Source organism: Fusarium sambucinum, chromosome II, assembly GCF_050947815.1.
Source record: "Fusarium sambucinum isolate potato_lamoka chromosome II, whole genome shotgun sequence".
NCBI classification, from domain to species: domain Eukaryota; kingdom Fungi; phylum Ascomycota; class Sordariomycetes; order Hypocreales; family Nectriaceae; genus Fusarium; species Fusarium sambucinum.
Window position 1 is genome coordinate 5,937,289 of NC_139293.1, and position 25,633 is coordinate 5,962,921.

The following is a 25,633-nucleotide window of genomic DNA, read 5'->3' on the forward strand; positions in this document are numbered from 1 at the left end:
TAGTATGTAGATATGAGGATTCGTGCTGACTTGAGGTGTGCAGCAATCAACTCAACTCGGTATCTATACGAAAACGAAGGACATCATGATACCGATTCCAACCACAGCTCACATTGTAACTGGTAAGGAATTCGGTACATTTTTTGCAGTGTTAATATCACCCTAACTAGAACATATCCCGTTCTGGTTCTTTTTGATATTTCAACAGTGTTGTTGTTACTGATAACTTATTCTCGTAGGCGCTTTCGTATTCGTATCATTTCTCGCAAAATGACAGTACATACTATCCGAGCATCTACGTTGTTATCTGTTAGCTGCACACTCACCGCCAACCATTCGCAGGCTGGGGCGAATGCGACGACAGAATTGCAAGGATAATTATGTTTGCATCATGCAAAAGCAAGTCAGAGTCTCTTTGATATAAGAGGGAGCGTGAGAAAAGTCCATGTCTTTCTTTATCACATGTATAAAGTCTTGAGGTATTGTGGAGAGGAGTTGATCCTCTGCACTATTACTTCTGGTCGTATTCTTTCCGATCACCCCAAACCTAAACGATATACAGGGGGTCTAGTACTCATAAGGTATAGTGCACGGATATTACTCAATTCGCGATTGAGATTGGATACCCTTGTGCAGCTCAGGGGAGGCCCTGAAATTTGTTGCTACTGTACAACCCGTCAAGTCTGCATACCCTTTTACCATTAAAGCCAACCCGTTCCCTCAAAGTTTCGATTTTTCAAACCCTACATCTTCAATTCGCCTGTTGTCCTCTTGTCCTTTGACTTCTCGTTTATCTTTTCTCGCCTTCACTTCACTTCATTTCAACACTTCACACCATATTCAACATGGTTGCCTCATCGAACACCGGCCTCGAGCGCGAGGATCACCAGCGCGATGCCGACTTCAACAAGGCCATGCACGGCACCTCAGCCCAGGCCCGAGGTGGTGTCGCTGCCATGTTCCGCAAGGGCGGTGCTGCTAAGCAGGCTGCTGTTGATGAGTACTTCAAGCACTGGGACAACAAGCCCGCAGAGAACGAGACTCCTGAGGAGCGAGCTGTAAGATGCCCCTCCTATTCCTTCATAGCGGTGACTAACGCAGCGGTCAGGCCCGTCAAGCCGAGTACGCTACTCTGACACGACAGTAAGTAACATAATCTCTGTCTTCGTTTGCCTTGACTTTCTGAGTCGTGACCAAAAAGCCTCGGGGTTTTATCAAGCCAAGTACTGACTTGAACCTCGCAGCTACTACAACCTTGCTACCGATCTCTACGAATACGGATGGGGCCAATCCTTCCACTTCTGCCGATTCTCCCAGGGCGAGCCCTTTTACCAGGCCATTGCCCGCCATGAGCACTACCTTGCCCACCAGATTGGTATCAAGGACGGCATGAAGGTTCTTGATGTCGGTTGCGGTGTGGGTGGTCCCGCCCGTGAGATCGCCAAGTTCACAGGTGCTCACATTACTGGCCTGAACAACAACAACTACCAAATTGAACGAGCCACCCACTACGCCTTCAAGGAGGGTCTGTCAAACCAGCTTGAGTTTGTCAAGGGTGATTTCATGGTTAGTAGTTTCCAGTTACCCTAGTATCCTAGATGGAGGCTAATTCTGTTATTAGCAAATGTCTTTCCCTGACAACAGCTTTGATGCCGTTTATGCCATCGAGGCTACTGTCCACGCCCCCACTCTCAAGGGCATCTACAGCGAGATCTTCCGTGTTCTTAAGCCTGGTGGTGTCTTTGGTGTGTACGAGTGGCTCATGACTGACGAGTACGACAATGACAACCTCCGTCACCGTGAGATTCGATTGGGTATCGAGCAGGGTGATGGCATTTCCAACATGTGCAAGGTCTCCGAGGGTATTGCTGCCATCCACGACTCTGGCTTCGAGATGCTCCACCACGAGGATCTCGCGGATCGTCCCGACGCCCTCCCCTGGTACTGGCCTCTGGCTGGTGAGCTTCGCTACGTCCAGACTGTCGGTGACTTCTTCACTATCGTGCGCATGACCACCTGGGGTCGAACCATCGCCCACGGTCTTGCTGGTATCCTCGAGACCTTTAAGCTTGCCCCTGCCGGAACCAAGAAGACTGCTGACAGCTTGGCTCTTGCTGCTGACTGTCTGGTCGCTGGTGGCCGAGACAAGCTCTTCACCCCCATGTACCTCATGGTGGCTCGCAAGCCTGCTGCGTAAACAGACAGGTTCATGATAACAAATTTTCCAAACAACAATCCCTCACGAGGGTCAAAAAGGGAGTAAATTATGCTGGCTGATGATGCACATACGTATGAAGTGGCACGCCTCGGGATATAGAGGACCCAGAAGGCAGAGGAGTTTGGGGACAATATTGGCTTATAATTGTAATAAACACATACCAATACAATTTCATCTTTCTTGTCGTTGATAGCATGATTATTCATAACTCATAACTTCGGTCGTTCATCCGCCTCCATTCATTATATCAACGGATGCTGATGTGATAAGAACATGCGGTTCCTCTGTTTCTCCGGTACCGCCCATATTGAACAACAATTGGTGCACACGTTTTTTCTATGCTTTGGGTGGGTTCAGAATGGTCCCTCAATGTTCTCCCTGGATCCCCCAACAGACTGTCTGAATGGGTCGCAAAGGATGCGCTCTGCGCTTTGATAGGCGCTTTCTACTAGTCTAGTTGGCTATCTACCCCTTCCAAACAATGCTACACTCACTCAATGGCAAGGGTCTTTCGAAGCGTTGGCTGTACTTCTGTAGGCGGGGAGTAAAGAGGGATAAAGCTGCCCGAACTAACGGAGGGTCGCTCGGGGGGATTTGGAGAGCGGGTACTCCATTAGTCACCCAAACTTGGTGAGGGCTTAAGTACCTCGCAGTTCCGGCACGATACGTACCGACTGGCCCCAAAAAAAACTGAGAGCTGGCCAGCAGAAGCGTTCTTCGGTGAAATTCCCTCTCTCAACCCGACTTGTTCATTTCTCAACACCAACTTCAGCTTATCACCATTTTCAATTCCCACGTCAAAGTCGACGACTCGGGAATTACGAGAAGCTTGTTCTCTGCAGCTTCTTGCCTTTGACGTTTCCTTCTCTCGTCCTCGTCGACAATCTACCGTCCTCTTCTCGACTTTGGGTCAATTGGCTGTTCAACAAACGCACATCATGTCTCGCATTCTTCGACCCGCAGCTCGCCTCGCTGCTTCGACTCGAGCTATCCGTGCTCCCGTTTCTCCTTCGGCTGCCCAGTCTGCCATCACCCGCGCTGCTCTTGCGCGACCAGTTGTTTTCGGTTCCGCCCAGACCCGATCCTACGCCGACAACAGCTCCGGCGTCAAGGAGTACACCGTCCGAGATGCGCTCAACGAGGCTCTCGCGGAGGAGCTCGAGCAGAACGAGAAGGTCTTCATTCTCGGAGAGGAGGTTGCCCAATACAACGGTGCCTACAAGGTGACCAAGGGCCTTCTCGACCGCTTCGGCGACAAGCGTGTCATCGACACCCCCATCACCGAATCTGGTTTCTGTGGTCTCGCTGTCGGTGCTGCCCTCAGTGGTCTCCACCCCGTTGTAAGTATCTCAGCACCTGCTTCGTCATGTTCAATCACATTCTAACCGCTTTTGCCTTGTTAGTGTGAGTTCATGACCTTCAACTTTGCCATGCAGGCTATCGATCAGGTTATCAACTCTGCCGCCAAGACCCTCTACATGTCTGGCGGTATCCAGCCCTGCAACATCACCTTCCGTGGTCCCAACGGTTTCGCTGCTGGTGTTGCCGCTCAGCACTCCCAGGATTACTCCGCCTGGTACGGCAGTATTCCTGGTCTCAAGGTTGTTTCTCCCTGGAGTGCCGAGGATGCCAAGGGTCTCTTGAAGGCCGCCATCCGTGACCCCAACCCCGTCGTTGTCCTCGAGAACGAGTTGATGTACGGTCAGAGCTTCCCCATGTCCGAGGCTGCCCAGAAGGACGACTTCGTTATTCCCTTCGGCAAGGCCAAGATTGAGCGATCCGGCAAGGACTTGACCATCGTGTCCCTCAGCCGCACTGTTGGCCAGTCTCTGATTGCCGCTGAGAACCTCAAGAAGAAGTACGGTGTTGAAGCCGAGGTCATCAACCTGCGATCCATCAAGCCTCTTGATGTTGAGACCATCATCCAGTCCGTTAAGAAGACACACCGTCTTCTATCTGTCGAGTCTGGCTACCCTGCCTTCGGTGTCGGATCTGAGATCCTTGCCTTGACAATGGAGTACGGTTTCGACTATCTCGATGCTCCCGCTGCTCGAGTCACTGGTGCCGAGGTCCCTACTCCTTATGCTCAGAAGCTGGAGGAGATGTCCTTCCCTACTGAGAAGTTGATTGAGGACTACGCTGCCAAGGTTCTTCGTCTGTAAGAAAAAAAAGGAGAGAGAAATGAGTGCTGAGAAAGAATCCGGTCCAGCTGCTTGCACACATCAGGACAGCGCCCATGTTTATGTGCCCAGCGTGGCAGTGCGTGTCCTACGCTGCTCGTTCTGATCATCGGGATTGAGACACAGATGAAAACCTGGTCCGATTGGCGTATTTGATGGACACTACCTTTGATAGACGTGCGGAAGGAAAGGAAATGTAATTTTATCGCGTGTTGCCATGTATGTTAAGGGCACGGCACCCGTCTTATTAATGATCTACAAATTCACATATGTGCTTTAAATGGTGGTGAAGTATTAGTGTCGTGATTTGCCTAATTCAGGGCAATGCCAAAAGATGTTTCGAGAAATGGTGGTGATGTCACCATGATAGAATAAATTCCTAAATTCCCACTCACAGATAAGTAAAGAGTTTCACCCATGAGGCCGCTCAAATAAAGAAATCTCGAGTTCCTTCTGTGAACGAATTTCGATGTCTCAAGTGATCATCAAACGCATGTTGGTTAGTACAGGGTAGTTGAAGTGGAGCTATAAGCTGCCATGAATGTCCCGCCATGAATGTCAGAATCACCAACGTCAATGGTGGGGCATTTCTAACTTGCAGCTTTCATCACTTTGATCTTGGCATAATAACGAAAAAGAAAAACAACACGGCATTGATTACATTTGAAGTCGTAAGAACTCAGCTGGTATGGCTGCTATAAATGCTCTTCTTGAGGGGGAAGCTCAAGAGATCGGCCAGCGACAACCTTCGACCCAGGATCCTGAGGAACTCAAGCGTCGCCTAGAGGAGCTACTCCTCTCGCCTTCACCAGAGTTCTCGCCAGAATGGCTGAACCGTCTACAACAGCGATGGGACTTCGAGGCTGATTATACATCTCTGTACAGAGTTGCACCACCACACACTCGAACACTTACTAGATTTCAGCGTCATGGACTGGAAGGTCGCGTTACAGGCTACAAGAACGTTACGGTTCCTGCCAACAGTGCCACAGCCAAGAATTCGACTAGTCTTTCGAGAAAACCTGCGAACCGCGCTGACTTTGTGAGAGGGGCTGCTGGCTTCTTCCCGTTCGCACCCGGTGGTCTTGAAGGCATTGAGGCGACAGCAGCATTCGAGGACTCCGTACACACAGGAGGTATTGCAGAGCCAGGCAGTACTGGAAACAAATTGGAACGAGTCATACAACTCGGTGCCGAAGGCGGGCTGTTGGAGATTGCACCTGGAATGAGTCGAGGTATTGACTTCGCAAAGAAAAAGGCAAGTGTCAGCCAAGAGGATGCAAATGCTATCAAGGAAGTGCTTGAGGAGGAACCCGAGGAAGCCAAGGTTGGTCCTGAGGGTGACGAGATTTCACCAGATACCGCTACGCCAGAGCTGGATGCAGACTCTGTGGAAGATGGGGATGATATCGACGGCATCTTGCCAGTGGAATTCCCTGCTCTAGAGCCCCATGGAGTCCTCGCAGCTTCGAGTGCTCGCAAAGCTGGCCGCGAGTGGGCGCACATGGTTGATATCAACCACGATATGTCCAATTTCAGAGAGCTTGTGCCTGATATGGCTAGAGAGTGGCCATTTGAACTCGACACTTTCCAAAAGGAAGCAGTATATCACTTAGAAAATGGCGATTCGGTTTTTGTTGCAGCGCATACATCGGCTGGCAAAACTGTTGTGGCAGAGTACGCGATTGCGTTGGCTGCTAAGCATATGACGAAAGCAATTTATACCTCGCCGATCAAGGCGCTGAGCAACCAAAAGTTCCGCGATTTCCGACAAACATTTGATGAGGTGGGTATCCTCACTGGCGATGTTCAGATCAACCCTGAGGCCAGCTGCCTGATCATGACGACGGAAATCCTTCGAAGCATGCTTTATCGGGGCGCTGATATCATTCGAGATGTTGAGTTCGTTATCTTTGATGAAGTCCATTACGTCAACGACTTCGAACGCGGTGTTGTCTGGGAAGAAGTTATCATAATGTTGCCTGAGCACGTGTCACTCATCCTACTATCAGCGACTGTTCCGAACACTAAAGAATTCGCTTCGTGGGTTGGTCGAACGAAACAGAAGGATATCTACGTTATCTCTACCCCGAAGAGACCCGTGCCTCTTGAGCATTACCTTTGGGCTGGGAAAGACATCCATAAGATTGTGGATTCGGAAAAGAAGTTCATCGAAAAGGGCTGGAAAGATGCACATTTTGCTATTCAGGGAAGGGACAAGCAAAAGCCTACAGAGACTACTGTTGCTGCGCGTGGAGGTAACCCTCGGGGCAACCAACGCGGCGGTACTCAAAGAGGAGGGCCTCAACGAGGCGGGCGAGGCGGAGGCCAGCAAAGGGGAGGAAACCAACAGCGTGGTCGCGGAGGGCCACCTCGTGCAAGTCATGCGCCTGGTCATATGGGCCGTGGCGGTCATGCAGGTGGCTTCACATCTGTTGCGCAGGACAAGAACCTCTGGGTCCATCTCGTTCAATACCTCAAGAAGCAAACCCTACTTCCAGCCTGTATCTTCGTGTTCTCGAAGAAGCGATGTGAAGAGAACGCCGATGCTCTTAGCAACCAAGATTTCTGCACAGCATCTGAGAAAAGCCATATTCACATGATCATCGAAAGGTCAGTCGCGCGGCTGAAGCCAGATGACAGGCAGCTTCCGCAGATTATCAGGCTGAGGGAGCTGTTGAGCAGAGGTATTGCTGTTCATCATGGTGGACTGTTGCCCATTGTGAAAGAATTGGTCGAAATCCTCTTTGCTCAGACACTAGTGAAAGTGCTGTTTGCCACCGAGACGTTCGCCATGGGCCTGAACCTCCCCACACGCACGGTTGTCTTCTCGGGATACCGCAAACATGACGGACATTCGTTCCGAAATCTGCTGCCTGGAGAATACACTCAAATGGCAGGCCGAGCTGGCCGTCGTGGTTTGGACACTGTTGGATCCGTCATCATTGTACCACCGGGGGGTCTCGACGATGCACCCCCCGTCGCAGACCTCCGCAACATGATCTTAGGAGAACCTTCAAAGCTACGCTCGCAATTCCGGCTGACATACAACATGATCCTGAACCTCCTTCGAGTAGAGGCATTGAAGATTGAAGAGATGATTAAGCGCAGTTTCTCTGAACACGCCACCCAGCAGTTGCTTCCGGAGCATGAGAAGGATGTGAAACTAGCACAAGCAGATCTGGCGAAAGTCAAGCGAGACTCGTGTGAGATCTGTGACGTCTCAATGGACGAATGCCACCAAGCTTCTCAGGACTTCAAAAAGCTCACGTTCGATCTCTATAAGGGCTTACTGGCCATCCCTATAGGACGAAGGATGTTCTCCCAACATCGTCTCGTGGTGTTTAACTGGGACGGCATCCGTTCAGTCGGTATTCTTCTGGCAGACGGAATTAGTAATAAGGGTACGTCGGAAGATCCAACACTCCACATATGCGCCATCAAGTCCCTTCGGGACCGACGCGATGCCACCGACCAGCTTCCATTCGTTCCTGCATTCCGAAAATACTTCCACGAGCTCCCGAAGAGCAAGAAACGGGTGCAGACAAAAACCCTTCATGTCCCGCTGAGCGACGTAGAATGCCTTACAAGATGGGTAACAAAGGGCATCGTCCCTGAGATCTTCCAGGGTGGAGATGGCTACCATCAAGCGAAGGATCGCTTGCAAGAACTATGTGGCTCATGGGATGATAGATTAGAAGAGCTGGACCTGTCTCGAATCAAGCAATTGCAGCTTCAGGAGATTGTAGAGACGAGGGTTGACTTGGTTAAGACGATATCGAACTCGCCTGCTGAGAGGTGCTCGGAGTTTTTGAAGCATGTATGTTCACACCTTTCTGTGCGACTAACTTATAGAACTAATCATTATAACAGTTCGCCATGTGCCACGATGAATGGCTCATCAAGGAGCATATTTCTCAGCTGAAGCAATCTTTATCGGATCAAAATCTGCAGCTTCTGCCCGATTACGAGCAGCGAGTTCAAGTGCTCAAAGAACTTGGTTTCATTGATGACGCCACTCGCATTCAGCTCAAAGGCAAGGTTGCGTGTGAAATCCATTCCGGTGATGAGTTGGTTCTTACTGAGCTCATTCTCGACAATGTCCTTGCCGACTACGAACCAGCTGAAATTGCCGCCCTCCTGTCCGCCTTTGTGTTCCAAGAAAAGACCGACATGGAACCGTCTTTGACTGGCAACCTCGAGCGTGGAAAAGAAACCATTGTCGCTATTTCCGAGAAGGTCAACGATGTACAAACTCGATTGCAGGTGATCCAATCTACTGATGACTCTAACGATTTCGTGTCTCGACCACGATTCGGCCTCATGGAGGTGGTGTACGAATGGGCTCGGGGCATGAGCTTTAAGAACATCACCGGGTTGACCGACGTTTTGGAGGGCACTATTGTGCGAACGATTACACGACTAGACGAGACATGCCGTGAAGTGAAGAATGCGGCCAGAATTGTGGGTGATCCAGAACTGTATCAGAAGATGCAGCAGGCTCAGGAGATGATCAAGAGGGATATCACGGCAGTGGCAAGTCTTTACATGTAAAACCAGCATTAAGATGAGGTATTCGCCGTGTTTGTCGAGTCTGCAATGGGTGTAATATCTACAGGCATCATAGAGGCAGAGAGAACTGTAGAATTCAGCAGCGTGTCCGTCATGTACGTTATAATGAATCAAAGTGAAATGTGAAGAAGTGGCCCTATCGGATGTGCGGTAACCATTGAAACATTCGCATTGTTCTCAAATTAGAGATGAATTCGTGTCGCCTCCCGAAAACCCCGAAACGCCATACCATAACCAAAAAAGGCACCTTTCTGAAGAATCGATTGCGGTGCATGTCGTATCATTGTCACGTGGGGATAAAAACACCAAGGCTCCCCTAAACTTATGCGGCCTGTAACATGAAGACTATGCTCGCAGAGCTCGCAGTCTTTGCTGTAGCTTATCTTCCTCTTCAGCGCTGGGCTCATTAGTCTGCGCAGGCTCAGCGTTTGAAGGTGTCGCTTGGCTGAGCTCCTTGCTGAGCTCAAGGCCAGCGTCATCGGCCAGCTTTCCGAGTAGCTCGTGGACAGCATCCTCGCCAACCTGGGTCGAGGTGGACTGGGTAATGGCGTCTTGGTAGATACCGTTGGACATGGCGTATTCTTCGTTTTGCTGTTTGAATTGCTCGAGGGTAACGAGGGTCTTGGCAGGTTATTAGTTATAGTTAGACGTGATAAACTTGTATATACACTGACCTTTTCAGGATTGGTGTTCTTCTGGGCAACGTTCATGGTTCGCGATGATTGGGCCATCATCTGGGTCATTCGATTCATCGAGTTGTTGGCCTGGATCTGTGCAGCAGACAGCTCAGCCATATCGGCCATCTGGTCCATCTGCTGAGCGAGTGCCTGCTTGGAGAGAAGCATCTTGGCCTTCTGGTACGCCTTCTGGGTCTCCCCCTTCTTGAGTAGGTCTTGTATCTGCTTCTTGAGGATGGGGTCCTGCTTGGCGGCCTTTTGGGCCTCGCGACGAGCCTGTTTGGCTTGGAATCGAGCCTGGAACTCTACCTGCGTATCGCGAGCCATCTGACGGTTAGACATTGTGGGCCAAAGGGCTCTGCTTGTACTTTTTTTCGGGCGCGAAATGGATAGGTGGATGGCTGGAGTCGTCGAGCGTGGAAATATTTTACAGTTGCGTGTCGAGGGTGGAAAAGACAGTGAATGTCATGTGAGAGTTTTAGGTTGGCATGGAACCGCCGAAGGCCTAGAATCAAGACCCGCGATAATAGGTTGCGGGGCGCACGGGAAGCGGGCGAATGACGCAACCAACGGAACCGGATTATTTGAGCGGGATGAGAAAGCAGAGAGACTGGGGCTGAATAAGTGTATGCACAGCCACTAAACAACGAGTGATTCAGGGTAACTATGTCAGGCAGACAAAAAGTCAGTATTAGACTTTAGAAATCGTGGAAAATCACCAAATCTTTGGATCAGACATTCAATACATCCACAGCTTGTTATTAAGAGGTCATGCATTGAATAACTCCATTCTATCTGCCAGAAATTTGATGGAGTTGAGTTGCTGATGACTCAACTATGTACATGAACAGATGCAACACCAAACCAACACACAACAAGATTAGTCAATCTACGATATTCAGACCAGACTCTCTAGACTCTGTAGTTTGTACTTGGACTCGGAGGTAACTTTTCTGTTACCTACAAAGCCATTTCCCATAACGTGACGTGGATAACTACGTTATGTGAAATACAGCACTGCCTATTCCTTGACCGAGCCACTTGAAAGCCCAAGCCAGGCTTGGGCAACCGGGATTCGCCTTGTTCAGTCTGGCCCTAACAGTGTCTAGTAACCAAGGAAAAGCGGGTGGTACCGTAGTGGTCAAACGCTCGAGTGCTAGAGGAGGCTGAGCGACAGTAGAGGCTTGATGGTGATCAATGCAACAGCGCACAAGTTTTAGCTGGTGAGAAGAGATGGGAAAGTCAATCATATGGACATCGCAAATGGATGTTTGATCTCAAGAGTAAAGTTCATGGTGCTTCCATTTACTTCTTCATCACAGGGGTGGGGCGGTAAACCTGATACAATATGGAGGTGTATGAGATGAGTTTCCGCGATAATAATAATAATATGGCGTTGAGATGAGATATGCAATATCCGGAAATGGGGGTTGAGATTAATTGGTTCAATTAAGCTCATATGAGACTCGAGATTACCGACCAGGGGTCACAGAGCTGTGAGCTATGTTTGGAATGGGCCAAAATGAACCGACCGACCTTCTCGATATGCGACTTTATCGTCAGACTTGTTAAAGGCTGGAACAATTAGCCTATGACTTCTCAGTGCCGTGGCAGAATGGGGCCTTAAGGGAGACAGGGGCACGAGGAAAATCGGAGCGGGGTCTTTTCCTGTGAGGAGCACAGAAGCATTCCTAGGCAATAGAAGGGGTTGAGAAAGGGGTTCTTGAAGATCAGGGTCGGCTACTGGCGAGGCAGGGAACAGGAAAAGTGAAGATCATTGAACTTAATACGAAACATGGCAAGTACTCTTGAGACAGTTGAGAAACGAGAAACGAGAAATAAATAATTAATGGCGATAGTGCAGTCACAATCAGCTACACCTAGACAGCCTTGGAGCATTTTGTGTCTCTCCTGTCCTGTGACCGTTGGCATGTCTCTCCCTTCCGTGTCTCGCAGAGGAAGTCCTCATCCTTCTTGTATTTCACTGACGGCTGGTAGAGAGAGACAGATATCTGTAGATTCGCTAGATTCCCGCTCGCTTGATGAGATTCTCTTTAACTTTGCCCACCTAGATACGTACCTAGGCTAGTTGATCAGTTTTGCCAAGAAAAGGGGCCCCATCTCCAAATCCCAGCTGCATGTCCAGCCAGCTATGTATATGTAGCTTCACATTCCAAGCCCCGGGGATGGAACCCGATGGATATATGCATTACAGGATGGGGTAGAGAGCTTGACCGAATGTTTGGTGAATTGGCGGTCATAGAAAGTATAGAGCTGGTTGTTTCCCTGTCTAATAAGGTACTAAGTAAGGTATGTATCTGTAGCTTCTCAATACTGATGGGTATTGAGGCTTGGGAAGTCGAAGCTGAAAAGCTATTCTTTGTTTGGCTCACGAACATGCATAGTAACTAGTCCCAAACACCAGCGGAACTAATAATTGGCGACATGTTTATCGAATGGCGTAGGATTGACGCACGTTACGGTTATCGGTAATCTTAGTGCGGGTATTGGGATAAGGGCATTCCCGATACTTCGGTTGAATACCTATCATATGTATCGGATCTCATCTGTTAAGTGTTAGGTGCTACGATGTCCATCTAACTGGGCAATGTGATATCAGTGCCTGCGCAAGCCAAAGCCAAACTAAACCTAATATTAATACTGTGATTGTCCTGGTTGCGGCGAGCAATGAAGACTGCACTTCCCACATCCAACAAATCGAAGTTGGGTGCGGTTCAGTCGATGATGGCAAACGGGGCTTCTGGTGGATATCCTTGAGATTCTAGACATTTTTAGCCAGCAAGGCTAATAGTAGCCAGCGAAACAAAACGAGGAGGTGGTAGTAACGGTGGGCTTTTTTGGTGTTGACGGATACGTCCCCGGTATGGCCGGTGATAGATTCTCTTATTATTGGAACACGCATGAGAAGGTCCACTGTTGCACTGCTGAGTCGTTTGGTCAGTAGGTCGGTCAGCGTCAGCCCTCTCTGCGTCTAACTCAAGATATCACCGCTGGTCGGGATCAAAGAGCACAGAGACGTCGTCGTCTTACGAGATCTGCATACGCATACGCATAGATGACATGCCCAGTGAAAGGCGGTCGAGCTCAGTGATATCGTGCGCAGTGTTGTTAGTTCTCGTCCCCTAACATTAAATCGAAGAGTATTTTACCTGCAAGCAGTTAGTTGTTTGGGGTTTTGATGGCTGACTTGGTAACTTGGTTTGCAAGTTGAATGCCTACGAATGTTGATCTTCTTATGGTCACATACCAATCGATATATGGGACGCATTTACGGATAATAATTCGGAATTGTAAGTTCATGGTGATAAAATGTTGTCTCCCTTGTTGACCACAATTCTCGTCACCATCGATAGTGTCACTGCCCTGCATTAACTCTCTCTCCCTCGGTCGAGTTGGCGTGGCTTGGGTGGAGAGGTGGAGATCAACTCGGCCTTTGTGGAGAGCTTACGAGCTTACAGAGGCTGACTGTGTTTGTACAGTATGATGACTCTTTTTTTGGGGTGTCGGGTCACCTAACTACAGTGCGAAGTGTGGTCGTGCACATTTCCTTTGGCCTCCTTCGCTCATCTTCCTTGGTTTCCGTTCTTGGAGGATGAGGTGATCTCGTCATTGTGCAGACCTATTGGCTAAGCCCCCAAAGGCTGGTCTTGCTTGGTAAAGAGGGGTTGGAAACACGTCTTGAATCATAAAAAAACAAAGAAAGCCTCTGCATGTACTCTTAACTTGACTTTTGATGTTGTGTTGATCCATATCAGTGCGGCTCTTATTGGACGTGGCGCGGCATGCGTAACGTAGCAAACGAAATACGGGAGCACTCTCGCCGCGTCGACCAACCTCAGTATGTACCCATGTGTTTGCCACAAGTGCAAAGAAACTTGTCGCACCATGATCAAATAGAGGCGCATGGAGCAACTAGGTCCGTTTGCCATGATTAGTACCTACTACTCTACAAAGAAGGCAGAACAGAGTCTCGTCTCTACTAAGGTACTAAGATAGTTCAGTGTAGGCTCCGTGTCCGTCTACTAACGGCGGGCGTCTCACAGCTTCCGATTGATCAACCCCCTTTTTTGGAAACTCGAACGGTCCATGGATCTCCGAAAGCGCTGTGACAATCGTATTCCGCCAATCAAAACTTGACATCAATTGTGGAGAGCGTCCCAAGCCCCCTGCAGTTGCGTTGAGTGTTTCCATTCCCCTTCAGCCCTTCCTTCCTTCCCCTTCCCTAATGGCAGTGGGGTAAGACTGCGTGTCGCTTGGTGGCTCCTCCCTCTTTGACTCTTGTCTTGCGCCCCCCCTGAAGCCTGTTCTAGTACCTATGGGCCGGGCTGGCTGGCTGGCTTGCGAGACAAGCACATCCCGGCACCCAAAGGGTTCTTTCCGAGCCACCTTCCCCCTTTGGGTCCCCAAAACACGTTCAGGGGGTGTTATTTCAGGGGTTGATGCCTCAGGCTGTTGGATCTACCGAGCTGTGCCCCTCCAAACTCTCAACGTGTCCTCAAGAGATAAAGAGGCCCTGTCCGCTCCATCCGACCTGTCCTGAAATCACAAGCCAACCAACACTCAGCGACTGGTCACGAAGAGAGCGTTTTGTCAAGTGAACAGTCTGTCCTTTACATCCTCTTGGAGTGTACCCTTTCGTCATTGCCATTACCATTACTGCCTGACTCATCACCTTTGACAAGGCAACGACAATCAAGCCTAGTCCCTGACTCACACTTCCTTGATCGAGTCTTTGTGATTCTCGTGGTGGAACGTCGCTGCCTGCACTTCATGCAACTCTAATACTAACAGTCATCCCCATAATATCTCATCCGTTCCCACTGGATATCTGATATTGGAGAACATCATCAACAACACCCACAACTGCCTCTTTCACATAGCACACAGCACACAACACCCACCTAAAATGGACTACCAACAAAGCTTGCCTATCGATAAGTTTCAACACTCGCCCGCCGAGTCTCTCATGTCAATTCCAGGGGACAGCTTCACATCGCTGTTCGACGTCACCACCCCCAGTGCCACTTCAACAATGAACCCAACGGAGATGATGACCCCCAAGTCTTTCACAGACGACCAGGTCCCTTCATCCCTTCCTCAGATCAAGCAAGAGGAGGACATGTCAACGCCATCACCATCTCCTGCCCCTGAGAAGAAGACAACCAAGAAGCGAAAGTCATGGGGTCAGGTCCTTCCCGAACCCAAGACAAATCTTCCCCCTAGGTACGGTGATATATTGAAGAACATCGTCATCAAGCCCAGCTAACTAACACTCTACAGAAAACGAGCAAAGACTGAAGACGAAAAAGAGCAGCGTCGCGTTGAACGCGTTCTTCGAAATCGCCGCGCTGCACAGTCTTCTCGTGAACGCAAGAGACAAGAGGTCGAGGCTCTCGAGAAGAGAAACGAGGAACTTGAACAAGCCGTAATGGCGGCCGAACAAGCCAACGCTAAACTCATGATGGAACTCGAGCAGATCCGACGGTCTGGAGCCGTCTCATACTCCCCCTCGGTTTTGGACTCTTTCCGAGTCAACCCTTCACTATCACAGGAGCTTTTTAGCTCCCAGCACACGCACGAACCCATCGACGCATTAGTGTCATCCAACACCACCGTCGACCCCACAGCACTTTCCCCCGTTCTGTCACCAGTGGCTGAATGTTCTGAAGAGACTGCCGACCAAGAGCCATCGAATGAGGCCAAGCCGGAATTAACTGAAAGCACCTCTCCCGACCTGACACAACGTCCTGCCGCGATGTTGTCTGACCTGCAGTGTCACAAGTCGGCGGAGATGCCCAAGTCGTTCCCAGCGCCGCCAACCTCGATGCCGCCAACCTCGGCCTGGCTCCCGCCCTTCCAGGCGATGCTGCTTTCAGCCTTGGCAACTCTGACCTTCTGCCAACGTCCCTTGACGCAGATCGCTATGTCCTTGAAAACGGGTATCTCTCTTCATCCGACTCCTCAATTATTGGCGACGATAATATGGTTGGTGACGCTCCCGTGTTCAACCTCAACGACGACTTCGACATCAGCCTCTGGCTCAACGATGACAGCGCCATCTCATCAGAATCTATGGCAACGAGTGACTTCGCCGCTGCGATCCAGGGCCTCGAGCCCAAGGTCTACGAACCTGAGAATCAAGTCTCTTCGGAAAATCCTATCCAGCAGCCCCATCCTGGCGCGTCCACTCAAGGATGCGACGTTGGTGGCATTGCGGTTGGTGTCTGAGAGATGCGAGGACAGGGTCGAGGTCTTGAGGCGCGGAACTGACGGATCGCGCGGCCAAGACGTGTTGACAGGATATTTGACTGACATGGCTTTGCCGTCGCGTGAACTACTGATGACGATTCTGTGGACAATACAATCAGAAGAACGTCGACTTCAACGCGGCAATGGCCGAGCTTTTGACCCGCAGACTCGCTCTCCATCACACAGACACCAACCAACCAAGAAATCTGTTTCGCCAGTCATTTCGGAGGCAGAGAATAATTGGACAGAATCGTGAGGGCTTGCCTCATGATGACTTGTTATAATGAATGTGCTTACGTTTATTTGTTTGAAAACCTAATGGTGGTGCAAGGCGTAAAGGATCAATGTCCCAGGAGGGACCGGTAAAGAACCTACAAGATAGGTCTTCTGTAACAAATACAATGAACCGCTCAAAGAAGCGCATGATCGTCAACATCTTTCCCCTACACTTGTGTTTCTGTCTTTCTTCAATGCCGTGATTAAGAAATCAACTTTGCCAGCTGAATGGACACAGGGCCGAGATGGTAAATTGCCTTCACAGTAACTCGGGAGGCATTTGTGCGTATGAATCCTAACACATAATGCGAGATGGAACATATCGTCTTGTTATGCATGTGTGGCCAGCCTCTAGAAGCATTTGACCATTTTGAAGCAAATGAAGAGATGTCTGCAATATCCTTTCGCTCTTACACATGACACCCGACCTACTTCTGGGGTACTACTGTCAAGGTCACTATCACTCTTTTTCGTCATCGAAAGTGTCTTGCCAGATGTATGTGCCTTGACAGTTCGACATAACGATTGTGGCTCGTATCCCATAAAATGCAATAACGATTGGCACATCTTTGATGTTTCAACGCCTGACGCCATTCTTCTGGGAACTACCATAGCCCATCTATCTCCTGCATTGCTGCTTCATCGTCTTCGTAAGCGTTCATGCTTTTGCTGTTCCCTATCCGTATCTGCCCATCTCTCTTTATTGTCTGATCTCGACTCTCAGCTTCTGCCATGAGAACATCCATATCATCCTCATTAGGATCTTGTCGAGGCGGATCTGGTTTCTTCGTCATCGCGTGTCCCTCTGCCTCGGCCATTAATGCGTCCAGATCATCCTCGTCGGGTTCTTTTTGTGCAGGCCTCGCTTTCTGGGCTCTGTCTTGACCCTCTGCCTCTGCGATTAGGGCTTCAAGATCGTCTTCTTCGGGGACATCGTTCCGGATAGGCACAATTGGCCGAGAGGGCCTTGGTGTCGCGTCATATAGATCGTCATCATCTGGTACGTCTCGGTCTTGCTCTGGCGTCCTTGGTTTCATCGCTTCATCCGTGGGTCCCGAAGTGCTATCCTGACCGAAGAGGTCTTCCCCTCCATCATCGGCCACAGTATCCTTGGGCTTACTCTCGTTGACGTATTCGTTGCGTGCAATCATGACTCGCTTTTTGTGGCCTGCTTTTTCGACCATGCTCAAAGCGTCGAGAAATTTGGCTTTTGGAAAAAGGTCATCAAGCCATAACTGATAGAAGGATAGGAGCCGCGAGGCATCTGAAAACTTGAACCAAAATTAGCACGACTCGGTTTGGTCGATTTCAAGACGTCTGAATACCTCATGGCCTTTACCCTTGATCTTCAGGTCTCGTGCTCTTTGCCTTAGTTTGGGTATTCCTCTAGCGCTAAGTAGCCTGTTGCTTTTGTTAGTCTTATCTGTATACCACTGGGAATCCAACTATCTACAAACCTTTCTTCATCAAGCTTGACATTGGGAGCTCGGGTACGTTTCTTGACATCGACCTCTTCATCAATTCCAAGACCCGAATCTGGTTCCTTGCGCTTCTTGTTGAATGTTTCAGGTGGGGGAGATGCGAAAGGATCGTCCGACAGGTCAGCGACGTCGTAGTTGTCTAAGCCGTTGGTTGGATCGGAGTCTAATGCTGGCATTGTGAGATTGACTGTGTAATAAGATCTGGTCAGCAATGTGGGTATGTAAGTAAGTACCTGTGTAGATATAGACTCAACTCAACTGCTAGACGCGTCTTGTAGGGAGACGCGTCGTGAGCTTAATTGATTGTAGGTCCACCTGCGACACGTGACCAATTACTGGCTTCCTCGATGAGCTGACCACACGTGATTCATCCTGAGGCATCAAGACTGGAACTCAGCTTCTGAGTGTACCGGAAACCGACGACCTCGAAAGGCTTGGTGCTAGTATTCAAGGAATTGTCACGGACGACGCACCACACAATGGCTGAGACCGCGACCAAGCAGGCGACCCCATCCTTTGTCGGGACCAGCAAGGTCGTCCAGACTGACTACCCTGTGAGTGATGTTGTAATTGACGCTACAATTGCTGTTGCTAATTGATGATGTTATAGCTCATTGACAACGACCCGTACGTAAACCAAGCTCATTCGATACCAAGCGACGACGACACGTGCTGAAACAGCTGCTTCTCTGGTCGATATGGATGAATGAATTGGATTTGTTGGATTGTGGGCATTGCTGACCCTCAGCAGTCACTTCAAGCGAGTCGTTGGATATGCCCGAACATCCGATTACCTCGCCGGCACCGCCGCTGCCGCTTTCGCTCCTGCAGCTCTCTATGCTCTTGAGAAGTTCGCCCCGTCACACGTAGGAAAAGGTGGTTTCGCTAAGGCTATGCGATTGGCCGGAGGCATCGGTGTCTTGGGCGGTTTTCTCTACTTCTACCAAAGATCTGCCCGTATGTCTACACCGTCTTGGTGACAGCTGGAACATGTTGAACTAATCTGAACAGTCCGATTTTACGGTGCTACCGAGAACTCCCGCGAAATTCAGATGGACATGCACGAGATGGTTGACAAGGTTAAGAAGGGAGAGCCCCTGTATGGAGTTAGTCGACTAAGCCCCCATCTTCAGGGTGTCGCTGCCCGGCAGAGCAGATATTCTGCTCTGTTCCTGAGCACGATCCCCTGGTTCAACTTTGTCAACCACAACCAGCACGGTGTTGACACAGCCAAGTACTACCAACAGGCTGAGCGAGAATTGGAGGCGAAGCGCTCATGAACAACAGTAGCGGTAAATTTTATGCAGGCACTGAAGAAAGGTCGAGAGAAAAGAGGCGTATATTACTAGCGGAGGAGGGCACTCCCTCAACGGCCTAGCCAGTTTTCCTGAGATACGTGGAAATAAATTCATTGAACCATTATTGTTTCCTGAATAAAGGTTAGATGTGCTCTGTGCCATGCTCTCTCGTCGCATCGGGTTCGAAAAGGAACGTACTGACTCAGCGAGCGCCCTCACTAAGCTACAAGTCAAGTTTGAAGGACATGAGAGTAGAGCTGATGATAGACAAAGGACGAAAGAAAGCAGAAACACCAGTCTGCTCATACCGCAACTTTCTACACGTTCATCTTGATTATTTTAGTGTTCTCAATATAAGGGCTGATATGCAATTGCTCTAACAAGGTTGCTTGACTACATACTCAGGGCTTATTGCTTCGTATATATTTGACTTACTCGGATGTCGCGAATGGTATTTTCTTTATGGATGGCTCGTACAAGGACCCAAAAGTCGTTTCTACACACACGCATCGAGCGCCCGTAGTCACACATTCTAGGCAAAGTCATGGCATATCCAAAATGACCCGATATTCAGGGACCAAGCAAGACCTTGCATCCGCTTGGATCAAGTTCCCAACTCCGTCCAAATCCGTTCAACTCCGGGCCTCACAATGAGTTACCATCGGGAACCGGCCAACTCCGCCTCAAAACCACAAGATGTTAACCAATCAGGACACGAGTAATTTACAATTCTACCAAATAGACACATTCAATCCGCAACAACTTCCGAAAGAGGGACCTTGAGACGAATGTTTTGCTGTGCCGCTAAATTTTCCCTTCTCTTCTTTTTTTCCTCATATATATATATATCCGTGGTATAATCCGTCAACAGGTGGTAAGAAGAACCAACTGGCTTATCGACCTGTCAGCTTACAACACGACGCAAAACAAGATGGATTCAATCTCAGCAGAACCCTCGATGAACCTGCCTGTGATCGACCTCGATGTCTACCTCAACAACCCTGTCGACTCGGAGGCCGTACAGGAAGAATGTCGCAAAGCAGCCAGTGCCCTTATCACTTACGGAGCCCTTGTACTCCACGACAGCCGCGTCTCAGAAAAAGATAACTCAACCTTCCTCGACATTCTTGAGGATTACTTTGCACAGCCCGTGGAAATTCTGAAGAAGGATGAGAAGCCTGAGCTAAGCTATCAGATTGGTGTCACCCTAGAAAACACCGAAAAGCCAAAGTGTGCAGTTGATGAGCCTTGCTTGGATGTTATCCAGAGACTTGACCCATCGCAAAGACCCCTGGACATCACAGCACACTCTCCTGATCCAAAATGCAGGTTCTTTTGGAGGATGGGGGAGCAGCCGCCTTTTGAGACTGAGTTCCCTGGATTGAACGCCGAAAACGTTGTGCCTGAAGCCTCTCACATCAAGGACCGTTGGGAACCAGCCATGAATCAATGGGGAACATCCATGAAGAGCGCGTAAGTACCCGAGCTGCTCACTCTTGACCAGTTTAGTGCTTATCATTGGATATGCAGTGTCTCCAAACTTGCAGAAATGACTGCTGTTGGCCTTGACTTGCCAGCTCAGTTCTTCAGTGATGCTGGAAAATATGGGTTTGTTCCTCTTATGAACTACCATGACAGTTCCCTAGACTCACACGCTCCACAGACCTCACCTTCTTGCTCCCACAGCTTCAGATTTAACCAAGTATGGACAGAAGGATACCATCCTCGCTGGGTTCCATACCGACCTCAACTTTCTCACCATTCATGGGCGCTCCCGCTACCCCGGTCTTCACATTTGGGCTCGCAACACTGGAAATCGGATTGCAGTAAAGATCCCGCCCGGAAACTACTTATTAGTCCAGGCGGGCAAACAGCTCGAGCACATAACCGGCGGGCTCATCAAGGCTGGTTTCCATGAAGTAATCGTCAACGATAAGACTATCGAGACAATCGAGAGGAGGAAGCGCGAATTCCCTGACAGGCCCCTTGTCAGGATTTCAAGTACCCTATTCTGGCACCTGGGAAGTGACGTTGACCTGACACCTGCACCTAAGCTTGCGGCGAGAGCGAAGGAAGTCAGGGAGCACCAGAAGGAACTGGGAAGAGACGAAGGGCGGGAGGCTGAGTACCCCCCTATGAAGGTTGGACACCAAGTACAGGCGTACGTCAACACATCCTCCCAAAATCAATTTTGGTGCTAATCATGATACAGAGAACTAAAGCACATTGCGTTGATGACTTGACGGTGAATTTCTACAGGCCACGGGACATGTGGAGTAATGATTCATGACGATGCGGATCGAAAGCTGGTGACAAATTACAGATCACAGTGTATGAAGTGAGATATTATGAGTACAATAGTCTCGTTTATCTACTCATGAATTTCTGAACACATGCTAATGAAATACTAAAAAAAAATTGTTACCACATTCTGAGATCTGTATTTGGATCATTGTTATGCTAGTTCTCACTCATACTACTACGATATGTCTGTGTCGCAGAACGGTAAGAAAATTCTCTTGGCTCTCAAGAACCTCAACCTCGATCTAACAAGAAACGTTCGCCAGACGACGATACCAACTCATTTCGGCACAAATATCACAATTGGATTTCAGGCTACATGTATGAGGACTCATTGCATATAAACAAAACGTTATTCCTTTTCTGGGGTACCTATCTTTCTCTCCTCACTCAATATGTTTACACCTCAGATAGCATCCCAACCTTTACAGACATTTAAGTCTCTTTCTCTCGGGGAAGAGTAGTTTCCGCTAGCTTACCACCTTCGGACCCGCCATGATCAGAACCGTTTTCTTTGGGAACGACCGTATCGTTGACGATTGTCTCGTTGTTGGTGTTGTGAGGTGGGTTGTCCTCACGCCAAAAGTCCTTCTTGCCATGAGCTAGTCGGTTCATCCAAGGGGGCAAGAAGCCACCGGGGATGCGCCAGGTCCAGCCATCTCTCTCCTCGTAGTTGGGGGGCACGATACGACCTCCAGAGATGACCTTGACAAGCAAGACGACGGTGTTGATAACCATGTAGGTACAAATACCAGCAATCAGACCATCGGCGATCGAGTATGCAAAAGGCATGATGGCAATGGTGAGGAAAGCTGGTACAGCATCTCCCATATACTTCCAGTTGATCTCCGTCACAGCACCAACCATCATAGAACCAACAAGAATCAGCACGCATCCAGTGGCCCATGGTGGGATGGATGCGAAGATAGGGGCAAAGAAGATGGAGATGAAGAAGCAAATTCCAGCAACCATGGCGGTAATGCCAGTCTTACCACCTTCGGAAATACCAGCACCAGACTCAACAAAAGCAGTTACGGGAGGCACACCGAGAACAGCGCCGATGGAAATACTGAGAGCGTCCACCATATACGCAATCGAGGAACCCTCAAAATCCTGGGTGACCGGGTCGACAAGGTCGGCAAAACGTGCCATACCATATAGAGTACCTGTGCAGTCCAGGATGTCGACATACAAGAAGGTGATGAGCGCCAAACCAAATTGACCACTGTGGCCAGAAATGTCGAATTGGAGCACGTTGAGCGTACGCTTAATCTGGTGGAAGTCGACAACCTTCTTGAAAAAGTCGAATCGGTCGTCACCAAGAGTGTCGTAGGGGAAGTATGTGACGTCGGTGCCTCGTGGCCAAGAGATGATACTGACAAGCAAGATTCCGGCGATAACAGCACCTTTGACACGGTACATCATGAGCAACACAGTGAGGATACCACCACAGAAAATACCAATCCACATAGAAGGATTTCTCATCTTTTGAGAAGAAGGGCACAGACCCGTCGCAGGGTCTCGGTAGCTGGCTTCGCAACCTGCCAGTTCCAGAGGAGTAGAAGTACTGCCAACGATGAGGCCAATACCCTCACTGTAGGTGAGACCGATAAGGGTCAAGAAGAGGCCAATACCAACACTAGTGGCAAGCTTGATACAACGAGGAATGGCACGCGCCAGCCATTGGCGCATACCGAAAAGCGCAAGACCGAAGAAGATGAAGCCTTCGATGAAAATGGCTGTAAGAGCAAGCTCATAGGGCACGGGACCAGAACCACTGGGACCGACGACGGTGTATGTAAAATACGCATTCAAGCCCATTCCAGGAGCGAGACCGACAGGGAGATTGGCAAAGAGACCCATGAAGAATGTAGCCAAAGCAGAGATGGCAGCGGTTGCGGTAACAGCGTCGCGCTTGACCTCAGCAACACAAAGTTGATAAGCATCATCCGGGACACAAGCACCATCCTCGTAAGCAGGGCAAACGCAGGTACCGCCAGACTCGGAAACGATCGAGGAGTTTACAGCAATGATGTACGCCATGGCAAAAAAGGTGGCGAGGCCAGCCCGGATCTCGGTGAAGAACAGGGAGCCTTTGCGCTCACGAGGCTAACACCAGGCTTTTGTCAGTGATGCAACCGAGAATGTGGAAGGTTAATTGACTTACATGACCGGAGCCATCAAGTTGAAACCAACGACCAACAGCGCTGGCTGCGATCTTGTGGTTGGCATTCTCCATCCAACCCATATTGAAGATCGAGGCGGCAACAATGTGTGACCAAAGATATACAAGACTCAAGCAATGCCCCAAAAGCCAAGGGACAAACGAGAATGGCAGACAAGAAAATCCAAAAGCGAAGCTGGGGAGCAGCAACCTTTTAGAGCAGCAGCCTGGCTAGTGTACCGGGCGGAACAGCTAGTCTATTAAAGTTAGTTCCTTTTGCTTCAGCTTGGGTGGGATAGATAGTTGGCCAACAGTGTGCCTGCGATAAAGATGGACGGAGTAAGACTTGAACTAGCGACAACCATGGGCAGGAATGTGGGATATTGAACGGGGTCAAAACTGCTGACTTATAAACGGGGGAGATAAGAGACTGGGGAAGACAAGAGCCGGGGGTTTCGAGTTTGTGGATGAATGCAAATCACCAGTACATGGTATACAAAGACGAAGGTTGTACATTGGTGTGCAAGGGCGATCTGGGGGACAGAAGACCCAGGTAAGGTAATGAACTAGGCACTTACCGAATGAGGTACAAAGAGAGCGCTTGCTAATAAGGTATAACCTCGTACGTGGTGCAAGGGGACCTAGTAATGCAATGCGCGGGTGGTGTAGTTGCAGATGTAGCTGTCGCTTTTGGACAAGGCAAGAAGCGACGGAAAGTAACGGTCCCAATTGCAGCGTGTTGATAGGAAGACGGCGCAATGCGACGACGGACGAGTGTACCGTATTGGGGAAGATAGTAAGGTTCCGATATCAAGGGTCTCGAGGAGCAGAGTTCCGATATAACTAGTACTTGCAGCAAAAAGAGCTTGGGGTAGGCAGGTAGAAAGTTGATCTCGTTGCCAAGTGAATATCGAGTAGTAGTCTAGCTCGTCCAAATTGTCGAGATTTTTTTTTGGTGTGGCGGAGACCTGCCGAGGAACGGTTTCTCCAAGGTGGAATAGAACAAGAAGCTTCAGCTATAACCACGACAAGATGTCAGTGATCCTAGCACAACAGGCTTGAGCAAAGGGTCACGACCAAGCAAGATTGTTGATTTTGCGCAGGCCAAGAGAAGAAAGAGAGGGGGAGAGAGTGAGGGAAAAAAAAATCGAGAAAATCAAAATTGCGGAAGGCGAATTCGTGATAGCAGCTCCAGCTCCAGTTCCAGTTCCAAATCAAGCCAGGCCAAGCCAAAGATGCTCCGCTAAAATAAAATAAAAAGGCAAGTACGAATTGGCCGGAAATACCGAGGTTGGGTCAGTCTTTTTCTTCTTCATCCGCTTATGTCCCCAGTTCTTTTTGGTCTCATTGAAACAAAGTAGACTAGACTAGCTGCTTCATTGAACCCTTCTTTCTACCAGCCTTTCCTAAAACGCTATCGTCTCTCGAGTCTAGGAAGCGCGCCAGTCTGCAAGCCATCGTGCGGGTAACGTGGAGTCGACAGTGATAACGACGCGGGTACAACGCCACGCACAAGATGCCCGTCCAGTTACAGGCTTCGAATTTGATCTTGGCTTCGTGTGTTAAACTGAGCATCCCCTGTCGCAATTAAGACATGAGACAATTGACTGAATGGTTCTTCCCAGGTGAGTGATCTCGAACGAAGCTGTACAGGTAGGTAGGTAGGTAGGTATACGTCGATATTCAAGCTAGCGGGTCTCGTTCTTGTGGAACCATAAAGGAAACGAACGACTCGAGCCAGGACAGCACAGATGATGATAGCAGACACGAGGCTCGGGTGCTATTCAATTGATGTACCAATGGTCGCATCCATCGATCTTGTGTTTATCTGCTTTGTTGGCCAGTTACACACAGTGACACAGACAAAAAGCCGAGATGTGATACAATTTGTAAGATGGATGCAGTTGCACAGGCACCTTAAGCTGTACCCCACGAAATATCTCTTGTTGGTAGACACACCTATTTATCTATGGATGGATAGGACAGCGGCGCTCTGCGATGGTGTATGTTTGATGTCTATCTGCCCTTGCGTTGTGCTATGCAGGTAGGTAGGGCAGGTGAGATCTGCTTAACTCTATAATGAGCATCAAGATTGCCCTTTCCAGTTAAACGGTTTATCAAGTCGTCTGTGCATGTATACTCTGCGACAAAGTAATATAAGTGCTTACTTTAATTAATTGTTAATCAACGTTGGAC

The 25,633-nt window shown here is 49.3% G+C and overlaps 9 protein-coding genes across 9 annotated transcripts; 6 read left to right on the forward strand and 3 right to left on the reverse strand.

Moving 5' to 3' along the window:
* Window positions 1–845: 845 nt before the first annotated feature.
* FSST1_008947 (sterol 24-C-methyltransferase) lies at window positions 846–2,197 on the forward strand (the record flags this gene model as incomplete). Its single annotated transcript, XM_083225879.1, has 4 exons — window positions 846–1,058; window positions 1,109–1,143; window positions 1,245–1,566; window positions 1,622–2,197. 4 exons carry the CDS (start codon window positions 846–848, stop codon window positions 2,195–2,197), a joined length of 1,146 nt encoding a protein of 381 aa, XP_083084908.1.
* Window positions 2,198–3,156: 959 nt separating this feature from the next.
* FSST1_008948 (pyruvate dehydrogenase (acetyl-transferring) subunit E1 beta) lies at window positions 3,157–4,380 on the forward strand (the record flags this gene model as incomplete). Its single annotated transcript, XM_083225880.1, has 2 exons — window positions 3,157–3,558; window positions 3,622–4,380. The coding sequence occupies 2 exons, from the start codon at window positions 3,157–3,159 to the stop codon at window positions 4,378–4,380; spliced, it is 1,161 nt and encodes a 386-aa protein (XP_083084909.1).
* Window positions 4,381–5,086: 706 nt separating this feature from the next.
* FSST1_008949 (SKI complex RNA helicase subunit SKI2) lies at window positions 5,087–8,952 on the forward strand (the record flags this gene model as incomplete). The annotated part of the gene is made up of 2 exons (XM_083225881.1): window positions 5,087–8,218; window positions 8,272–8,952. The coding sequence occupies 2 exons, from the start codon at window positions 5,087–5,089 to the stop codon at window positions 8,950–8,952; spliced, it is 3,813 nt and encodes a 1,270-aa protein (XP_083084910.1).
* Window positions 8,953–9,315: 363 nt separating this feature from the next.
* Window positions 9,316–9,989, reverse strand: FSST1_008950 (uncharacterized protein; the record flags this gene model as incomplete). Its single annotated transcript, XM_083225882.1, has 2 exons — window positions 9,316–9,591; window positions 9,645–9,989. The coding sequence occupies 2 exons, from the start codon at window positions 9,987–9,989 to the stop codon at window positions 9,316–9,318; spliced, it is 621 nt and encodes a 206-aa protein (XP_083084911.1).
* Window positions 9,990–14,574: 4,585 nt separating this feature from the next.
* On the forward strand, window positions 14,575–15,896 carry FSST1_008951 (transcription factor HAC1; the record flags this gene model as incomplete). Its single annotated transcript, XM_083225883.1, has 3 exons — window positions 14,575–14,891; window positions 14,949–15,412; window positions 15,442–15,896. The coding sequence occupies 3 exons, from the start codon at window positions 14,575–14,577 to the stop codon at window positions 15,894–15,896; spliced, it is 1,236 nt and encodes a 411-aa protein (XP_083084912.1).
* Window positions 15,897–16,798: 902 nt separating this feature from the next.
* On the reverse strand, window positions 16,799–17,850 carry FSST1_008952 (replication fork protection component Swi3-domain-containing protein; the record flags this gene model as incomplete). Its single annotated transcript, XM_083225884.1, has 3 exons — window positions 16,799–17,464; window positions 17,519–17,594; window positions 17,651–17,850. 3 exons carry the CDS (start codon window positions 17,848–17,850, stop codon window positions 16,799–16,801), a joined length of 942 nt encoding a protein of 313 aa, XP_083084913.1.
* A 303-nt stretch (window positions 17,851–18,153) lies between these two features.
* FSST1_008953 (NADH-ubiquinone oxidoreductase 21 kDa subunit) lies at window positions 18,154–18,954 on the forward strand (the record flags this gene model as incomplete). Its single annotated transcript, XM_083225885.1, has 4 exons — window positions 18,154–18,228; window positions 18,285–18,301; window positions 18,426–18,631; window positions 18,686–18,954. The coding sequence occupies 4 exons, from the start codon at window positions 18,154–18,156 to the stop codon at window positions 18,952–18,954; spliced, it is 567 nt and encodes a 188-aa protein (XP_083084914.1).
* Window positions 18,955–19,903: 949 nt separating this feature from the next.
* Window positions 19,904–21,215, forward strand: FSST1_008954 (uncharacterized protein; the record flags this gene model as incomplete). Its single annotated transcript, XM_083225886.1, has 4 exons — window positions 19,904–20,445; window positions 20,503–20,580; window positions 20,636–21,133; window positions 21,185–21,215. 4 exons carry the CDS (start codon window positions 19,904–19,906, stop codon window positions 21,213–21,215), a joined length of 1,149 nt encoding a protein of 382 aa, XP_083084915.1.
* A 493-nt stretch (window positions 21,216–21,708) lies between these two features.
* Window positions 21,709–23,521, reverse strand: FSST1_008955 (permease family-domain-containing protein; the record flags this gene model as incomplete). The annotated part of the gene is made up of 2 exons (XM_083225887.1): window positions 21,709–23,382; window positions 23,441–23,521. The coding sequence occupies 2 exons, from the start codon at window positions 23,519–23,521 to the stop codon at window positions 21,709–21,711; spliced, it is 1,755 nt and encodes a 584-aa protein (XP_083084916.1).
* Between the last annotated feature and the right edge of the window lie 2,112 nt (window positions 23,522–25,633).